Source organism: Ceratotherium simum, chromosome 34 (genome assembly GCF_057802395.1).
Source record: "Ceratotherium simum simum isolate JZ-2026a chromosome 34, ASM5780239v1, whole genome shotgun sequence".
NCBI lineage: Eukaryota > Metazoa > Chordata > Mammalia > Perissodactyla > Rhinocerotidae > Ceratotherium > Ceratotherium simum.
Window position 1 is genome coordinate 1,665,276 of NC_141933.1, and position 8,641 is coordinate 1,673,916.

Genomic DNA, 8,641 nt, shown 5'->3' on the forward strand with positions numbered 1-8,641 from the left:
CAGAGGCCCTGGTGGTGGAGACCCTGTCCTCTGGGGGAGCTGGTCACTGAGGAACCAGGCACAGCCCCCAGGCTCTGCTCCCCCTGACGAGCTCCTCTCCATCCTGCCGGCTCTGCCCCCAGGAGCTCCTGTCCTCTCCGCTGGCCCTTCTCACATTCCCAGGGCCTGACATAGGCCTCCAGGAGTCAGCATTGCTGGGTTGGGACTCAGCAGCGGCCTGGGGTTTGGCAGGACCGGTTGGCCCCTGACCCCCACCAGCTGTATTTCAGGTATCCTGTATGGCACCATGACCATGGAGCTGGGCGGCAGGGTGACCATCGAGTGCGAGAAGAACAACCTCCAAGCTGAGTTGGAATTCAAGCTCAAGGTAGCACTGGCCGCAGCACCCTCAGCCACCTGGAGGGCCTCGGGGGACGTGGGGCTCAGCCCGGGAGGAGCAAGGCCTTGGGGTACCCCCTCGGCCCTCTCCATGCCCCAAGGATGGTTTCCCGAGCAGATACACATGAGGGGAGCGGCTCTTGGTACCCCCGTGGTGCAGCCGGGCCCAGAGAGGGGAAGGGGCTGCCTGCAGGCCAACCAGCAGAGCCAGGACAGGCCCAGGCCCCCTCCCACCATGCGGCACATACACCTGGCAGGGACCCTGCATCCTTGAGCTCAGGCTGAGCCATTGGATGAGTGTGGCTGCCTCCAGCTTTGAGTCCCATCCCAGCCGGGCTCCCATGCCCTGGGGGCCAAGAGCCTGCCCCCCCAGCCCCCTACCCCCCCGACTCCTGGTGAAGAAGGGGCCTCCTCCTCCCTCCAGCTCGCTAAGGGGTTTAAGCGTCCACGGAGAGGCCACTGCCCCTCACTGGTGTCCATCTCGGCTGTGTCCCCACAGCCTTTCTTTGGGGGCAGCACAAGCATCAACCAGATCACGGGGAAGATCGTGTCGGGGGAGGAGGTCCTGGCGCGTCTCTCGGGACACTGGGTAAGAGGCCGCCCCCGGGACAGGCACGGACGGGCCCCTGGGCATGGGACGGCCATCACGCCAGCACCTCTGACCCCGCCCGGGCCATCTGGGGCAGGACAGAGAAGTGTTTATCAAGGAGGAGGGGAGAGGAGGCACCGAGCTCTTCTGGAACCCAAGCAGGGAGGTGCGCGGGCAGAGGCTGAAGCGGCACACCGTGCTGTTTGAGGAGCAGACGGAGCTGGAGTCAGAGAGGTGAGGCCCAGGCCGGGTCCCGAGGGACGCCGCTGACCCCAGCATGGTGTGGCCGGGCGGGCAGCTACTCTCCAGGTCGGCAGGGTTACAATGCTGTGAGCACGTCCCCAGGATGTCCCTGTCAGGGGGAATGGACCCCTCACGGCAGATGTCCTGCTGGGGGCAGCTGGAGGGAGAGGAGGTGAGGCCTGGGGAAGAGCTGGCCCTGGAGCCCGTCACTGCCAGCAGATGAGCAGCAGCTCCACAGGGAGGTCCCTGCTGGCGGGAGGTGTGAGCTCAGCGTAGGAAAGAACAATCTCATGGTGAATAAACAGCGCCCCAGGAGAAACAGGCACCTTGAGAGGCAGTGAGCTCCCTGTCACTGGAGGCAATCAAGTTGAGGTTGCTCTGAGCCTTCCCTCCAGTGCTGAGGGGTTGCGGCTGCCCAAGTCCCCCAGCTCAGAGCGGGTGCCCTGCCCACAGGCTCTGGCAGCACGTCACCAGGGCCATCTGCGAGGGTGACCAGCACAAGGCCACAGAGGAGAAGTTTTCCCTGGAGGAGGCACAGCGGCAGCGGACTCGCGAGCGCCAGCAGAGCCTCACGCCCTGGAAGCCACAGCTGTTCCACCTGGACCCCGCCACCCAGGAGTGGCGCTACCGATACGAGAAGTGAGTGCTGGTGGGCGGCGGCTGGGGGGCCTGCGTGGGCTGGACCAGCAGACTGCCCCCCACCTGCACCCCACCCTGGGCCTGAGAAGCACTGCAGGGGCTCCTACTCCCCTGGAGGAGAGAGTGATGGGGGAGGGAGGGTCGTATAGGGGCTCCCCCAGCCAGCCCTTATGCAGGCCCTGCACAAGGGGTACAGGCAATAGCCATTCTCCTGGGGGCTCTGGCCGTGGCTGGGAGGCTGAGGGCTGGGCCAGGCTGGGGTCCCCTCACCCCGAGAGCCACTGACCCTGCCAATGGATGCCCTCTGGACCCTCCAGCCTCAGCCCCTGGGACCCGCTGAAGGACATCGCCCAGTTTGAGCAAGACGGGGTCCTGCACACCCTGCAGCGGGAGACCATGGCCGGCCAGACCACCTTCCTGCGCAGCCCGGGGCCCAGGCACCAGGTCAGCACCCCCCCGTCCCTTGCCCAGGATCGTCCTCAGCAGCGGGAGGGGACAGTCAGGCTGTAGATGTGGCCGCCACCCCCACCCTCGTTTCTACCCGCCTGGCCCTCCTCATCTTGGTCCCCTATGCTGTCATACTCATACCTCCTCTCCCAGCATGGCCTCCTCTGCACCCCCATCCCTGCCCTACTCTGTCCTGCCCAGTCCCCAGCCCTGTCACACTCTCATCCCCCCCCAGCAGGGCCTCCTCTGCCCCCCCATCCCTGCCCTGCCCTGCCCAGCAGGGGACCCAAGACACCTGGATTTGCAGGACGCTCAGTTTCCTGGGCGCCCCAGTGTGCAAGGCACTGTGCTGGGGTCTACTGGCTCCTGGCCCATAGCTCCCCAAAGCCGCCCTCTGTGGTGTCAGTAGTACATTATCCCATTCTACAGATGAGTAAACCGAGGCTCGGGGCAGCCCCGGGACTTGCCCAGGTAGGGGGAGGAGGAGCCAGCATGTGCACAGATGCCTGGGGCTTCACAGGGCAGGAGGGAAGGTGGGGAGGCTCCAGGAGGCATCAGGAAGGTGGCAGACCCCCATTATGGCCAGCCCACGTGCTGCAGGTGCCACGTGCTGAACAGCACCTGCTGTGCCATCTGGGCACCTACTGTGCGCAGAGCCGGCACGAGGACAGCGCTCCCCCAGGGCGGGGAGGGGCTGGGAGGGGCAGGGAGGGGGGTGCTCCCCAGCTGCAGGGGCCTGGGCCGAACTCAGAAGGGCCATTCTTGTCCCGTGACCCCAATCTCCCGGCAAGCAGGTGCTGCAGCATCTCACCACCCACATGTGTCCCACCCCCTCGCCTCCCCCGCGTGCTGCAGCCCCTCACCCCAGCCGCTCCAGCAGGTGTCCACACTGACGCCCTCTGCATCGTCCTCCCTCTCCCCAGCCTCTCCAGTCGGCCTCAGCCCCACGACGCCTCAAAACCTGCCCCAGGGTGGTCGCCACTGATCACCCTGTGCCAAATCCACCTGTCCCGGCTCTGACCCCCACATCCCCATCGCTGACCCCACCTGTCATGTGTCTGACCCCACGCCTCTATCGCTGACCCTACCTGTCCCGGCTATGATCCCGCCTCCCCATCGCTGATACTCCTCAGGGCCACACAGGCCTGATGCGGAGCGTCCAGGCACCCACCGGGCCTCTCTGTGGGAGCACAGACCTGCTGTTGGTGCCGCGCCCGCAGCCCAGTTCTGCTCTTTCCACTAATCTCCCCTGAGCATCGGTCCGTGTCCGTGGTCCTTGTGAACTCGAGCTGCGCCTTGGCCACTCCTGTACTCTGGGGGCTTGTTAGAGGCCGGCTGAGCCTGGGGTCCCTCCGGAGAAGTCCCCTCAGTGTGGGGGGACCCCTCGCTGACGGTTCACACGGTGGGCTGCAATCAGCCCTCACGGCTCACGGGTCAGAACGGCCTCCGCCCCACGGCCATCACGTCTGCATGTATTGGGCACGACGCAGCGACGGGCAGCGGGCAGGCCTGTCTGCACCGGCTTGCCGGGCCTGGCCCCGCTGCAGACAGGCCAGGACTGTATGTTTCCAGTGAGGAAACTGAGGCCCAGCAGGGGCGTGGCTGCTCAGGGCCAGGGTTCAGACCTCCGCTGTGCACCCAGACCCCATCAGCTTCCTTCTCTAGAGCTGTCCTGGCATGTGTGCCACCATGTCCCCAAGGCCAGCAGGGCAGGTCCCCACAGGTGCAGCTGGAGCAGAGGCCAGCGAGGATGCAGTGGGTGTGCATGGGCTCCCAGCGGCAGCGGCTCCGTCTCTCTCCAGGGGCCTGGCCCAGACCGGCGGCTCCGCAAGGCCAGCGACCAGCCCTCCGGCCACAGCCAGCTCACGGAGAGCAGCGGCTCCACGCCCGAGTCCTGCCCGGAACTCTCGGACGAGGAGGAAGACGGTGACTTCGTTCCTGGTGAGCCCTCCTCGGCCGGCCCCCCTGCAGGGTGTGAAGGGCTGGAGAAGCGGCTGGCCCTGACTATCCTCCCAGGGGACCCCAGAAGCCTCCCTGAGCCCAGGGGCACAAAGGGGCATGGAGGGGGCAGGGGCTCCCCAACTCTGCACTCAGAGGACGAGGACGCCTTCCCTGGCTGGCAGGGGCAGTGTGACAAGCAGGGCTGGGCAGTGTCCATCTGTCTGTGACCCTCTGGTTCCGCTCCTGCCTCTCTGCCCGCTGCCCTCATGGGGCATGCCTGTGTCTTCCCGACCTTGTCCTCGCTTCTGCAGTGGATGAGCCACACCTTGGCCATTTCTGTCTCCCACGGCTTATTAGAGGCCAGCTGAGCCCAGGGGCCTCTCCTGAAACAGCCCTCAGCCTCTCCCTGGTCTCCCTGTGTCATTAGCCTCATCCTGAAGGCTCCTGTGAGGTGGGGCGTGGTCCGAGCTTGGCATGACTCTGGGTCCCCACATGCAGGACATTCTCGCTCATCCTGGCTTCTCCTCTCCCTTCCCATCCTGTGTCCCCTTGTCCCCTGTGTCCTGTGACTGGCGGCCGGCCGGCCCAGGCTGCGAGAGCCCGTGCCCTCGGTGTGGGAAGGAGGCGCGGCGGCTGCAGGTGCTGCACGAGGCTATCCTGTCCATCCGGGAGGCCCAGCAGGAGCTCCACAGGTAGGCACACTCCGGGACCCAGCCAGGGCTCCGGGGCAGAGAGTGCAGGAGAGCCAGTGGGCCGGAGCGGGGGCCAGGGAGGCCGTGTGTCTGGAATGTCATTGGGAGCTAGAACTCTGGGGACCTGCAAGGGGTCTGGCTCTGGGGTGAGGACAGGAAGGAGACCTGGGGTCCTGCCCTTTGTGAGGGGCGGGCGGGCGGCGGGGAGTTCTGTTTGAACAGGCTGGATTGGCGCTGCTTGGTAGACACCGAGCTGGAGAGGGAGGAGCCTGGAGGAGGATGCTGGGCCAGGCGTGGGCTTGCAGGAGCCCCAGGTGACTCAGAGCAGTACACCGTCCAGTGAGGGGTGGGGTGGCGGTCAGCAGCCAGGTGGAAGCTGGGAGGAGGTGCGCCAGCAGTAGCTCCCCATGGGCAGCTCTGGGCTCGCTGCTATGTCCGCAGCACTGTGCAGAGTAGACCCTCAGGAATGGCTGGGAGCTTGAGAGCCACACTCTGCAACCCCTGGCGGGTGCAGGCTACCAGGGCCACTGCGTCCATCAGCAGACACCCTCGAGGCAGGGCAGAGCCATAGTTTCCAGCTCCACTCCAAAGCCAGGTTCCTGGCTCCAGTCTCACTGGCTGTGGGGGCTCGGGCTGCCAGTACCTCAGTCTCCCCTCCGGAAAGTGGGGTGATAGCAGTGCCCCTGGGCGGGATGAAGATGGTGCAGAGGGCTGGGCTCTGTGCCCGGCACCCAGCCACATTCAGCCGCTGTTAGCGTCCCAGCCGGTCGGGAAGCCCAGGATAAGCATGGCAGTGATGAGGCTGGCCTCAGCCTCCTCTGTGACCAACCCAACACTTGGCACAGAGGTGCTTGTCACCTTTTTAATAACCTGCTGCTTTGTGAGGCTGTGTGGGGCCAAGAGAAAGGGAGGCTGGCACCTTGGAAGAATGAGAGAAGGCCACCTGTGTGGTCAGGGAAGGCTTCCTGGAGAATGTAGGTGGGCAGGGAGGAAGGGAGGAGGGGACAGCAAAGGTCAGTACTGAGCTGTGGGTGCCACAGGAGGGCCGCTGCTGGGAGAAAGGGTGAGCCGAGATGGTGGAGCTGAGCCCTGAGGCCACGGAAGCCAGGGAGGGTCGGAACAGCCGCCTGGCACCACAGGAGGAGGCTGGCTGCAAGGCGGGTGGCCAGGAGAACAGCCAGAAGCTTCTGCAGCAGTGCAGACACACAGTGACATCAGAGTCCAGGGCAGGGGATGAGTGTCCTGGGACTGCCGTAACAAAGCCCCCCAGACCAGGTGGCTTAAACCACAGACATTTACTGTCTCCCAGTCCTGGAGGCTGGACGTCCGAGATCCAGGTGTGGGCAGGGCTGGTTCCTCCTGAGGCCTCTCTCCCTGGTGTGTAGACGGCCGTCGTCTCCCTGTGTCCTCACATGGCCGTCCCTCTGTGCGTGTCTGTGTCCTGATCTCCTCTTCCTATAAGGTCACCAGTCTTATAGGACACTGGATTAGGACCCACCCTAACAGCCTCATTTTAACCTAATCACCTCTTTAAAGACCCCAGCTCCAAATACAGCCACATTCTGAGGTGCTGGGGCTTAGGACTCCAACATGTAACTTTGGGGCAGGGGAGACACAGCTCAGCCCATCACACCAGGGGTTGGAGGGGGGATGCAAGAGGCCCAGCTCCCCTGCCCTGACCCCCCTCTCCCTGGAATGTGTGCCTAGGAAACCCAGTGCAGCCGTTGTGCCCCAGGCCCCCTCCTCCTAATGAGCCCCCACCCTCATTGGCACCCATGTCCCTGGAGGGCGGGGACGTGCCATCCTGTCTGGTCTGGCACCCAGAGAGCACCCTCTCTCGGCTGTTGGGAGGGTGGGCCGGGCTGGCCTGGTTCAGCTGCTGCACCCTGTCGTTCGTTTGTTGCAGGCACCTCTCAGCCATGCTGAGCTCCACGGCCCAGGCCAGGCAGGCGCCGACCCCAGGCCTCCTGCAGAGCCCCCGCTCCTGGTTCCTGCTCTGCGTGTTCCTGGCGTGTCAGCTGCTCCTTAACTACATCCTCAAATAAGAGCCCGTCGGGGGCAGCGTGGGCATCACCTGCAGAACTCCGGCCAGCCCCGACCCGCCCTCCCACCCAGGCACCTAGCACTTTAAGCCAGCCCCAGGGAGGCAGAGAGAGCCAGCCAACATGGACAGAGGGGCCCACGGCGACGGGAGGGACCCAGGGGGCCGCACAGGCTCCTCTTGGGGAGGCACTGGCCTCTCCCGCAGGGCCCTCCACCCAGCGCCGGCCTTGATGCTAAAGCCAAATGCCGCTTCACCGTGCACCACTCTCCCTGGTCATCTCGCCTGGTCCTTCCCAGTGCAGCTTCCACTGGCCAAGTGGGACTGCCGGAGGGAGGGTAGGAGTGCCTGCTCAGCCTTGGACAATCACTCCCCAGCAGGGGCGAATGGGGGGTTTTGAGGAGCCAGCAGAGAGTCCCCAGGGGTCCCCAGGGCCTCCTTGGTCTCCTTCCCGAGACTCTGCCCACCTTGCGCTGGAGGGGCCTCAGGTGGGCTCCGGGGGCAGGCTGGAGCTGCTCTGAGAGGGCCTTCTGGGTTTTATTCCGCTGGTGTGCTGTTTGGACGGGAGCCCAGCTATGACCCGCCCCACCTCCCACAGCCCAGACATACCGAGATGGGGCGGGCACACGTGAGCACCCCCCGGGTCAGAGAGGCTTGGGTTGGACACTTTGCTCAGACTGAGGCATGGTCTTCCCATTCCACACTTTTTTAATAAACGCAATTGCAATATTTTAGGCAGGCTGCGAGCAGCGTCTGGCATTTAGCCTCCGTTCCTGTGTCAAGTGCTGCCCGCCGTGTGTGTGCGTGCGCTTGCGTGCGTGTGTAAGCATCTGCACACACAGATACATGTGGAGCCTTAAACTGTGTTGTGGTGGTGCCGCCTGAGCTGAACGTTTCATCTTCCAGTTTTTGTATCCATGTCCTTGCCCTCCCCACCCCGATTTGGGGACGTGTCTGTGTCTGTGCTCCATACCCTGAAATAAACGGACACACAGTGCGCATTGTCTTCTTGGGGGACTTCAGAAACGTGGGGGGTGTTTCCAGGAGACACTCAAGGCAGGCAGGGGGCTGTCTGGGGCTGGAGGTGCCCGAGGCTGTGAGGCTGGAGAGCAGGGGTCGGGGGAGGATGGGGTGCAGTTTGCAGGCAGCAGGAGGAAGCAGACCCACCCTGTGGAGCAAGCACTAGGAGGCCGGGGTTCCTGACCACCATCCGCTGAGCCAGCTGAGGACGCGGGGGCAGCACTACCCACCAGGGCCCCCCAGGGAACTGCCAAGGCTGTGCCGAGGCCCATTTTGCCTGGTTGGTGTCTTGCCTCCACGGACCACCCCCTCCCCGCCCTGCTGCGCCAGCCTGGCACTTGCTTGTGTTCCACTGTGGCCAGAGTGAGTGGGCCTGCCTTTGCTGGGATAGCCCAGGATGCCCCTGAAGGAGGGAGGCGGGCGGCTGATCACAGACCCCACACACCACGGCAAAGAGAGGCTGTGGCCCACCCCTAACAGTGTGTGAAGGATAAGAGACCACAGGGAAAGAGGTGGGCAAGCAGTGTCCTTGAGAGGGGTCTGGGTCTCTCCACCTGGGCCCCCAGGGCCCCGGGCAGGATGAAGCTTGGGCTGGGGCCAAGGAAGGGGCAGGTGGGCACTGCCATCCCGGCCGTCACGCCTGCCTCAGGC

General features: G+C 64.8%; 1 protein-coding gene across 4 annotated transcripts in view; it reads left to right on the top strand.

Annotated features, from left to right (window-relative positions):
- The window catches only part of OSBPL5 (oxysterol binding protein like 5), a 75,832-nt gene extending 67,865 nt beyond the window's left edge, over positions 1 to 7,967 (top strand). For all 4 annotated transcript variants that reach the window (XM_004441054.3, XM_087422456.1, XM_087422457.1 and 1 more), the window contains 8 exons: positions 270 to 367; positions 878 to 967; positions 1,065 to 1,201; positions 1,664 to 1,849; positions 2,167 to 2,293; positions 4,099 to 4,237; positions 4,827 to 4,929; positions 6,836 to 7,967. In XM_004441054.3, the coding sequence (XP_004441111.2) occupies positions 270 to 367; positions 878 to 967; positions 1,065 to 1,201; positions 1,664 to 1,849; positions 2,167 to 2,293; positions 4,099 to 4,237; positions 4,827 to 4,929; positions 6,836 to 6,974 (1,019 nt within the window). In that variant the 3' untranslated portion in view covers positions 6,975 to 7,967. The remainder of the gene's footprint in view (positions 1 to 269; positions 368 to 877; positions 968 to 1,064; positions 1,202 to 1,663; positions 1,850 to 2,166; positions 2,294 to 4,098; positions 4,238 to 4,826; positions 4,930 to 6,835) is intronic.
- Positions 7,968 to 8,641: the final 674 nt, after the last annotated feature.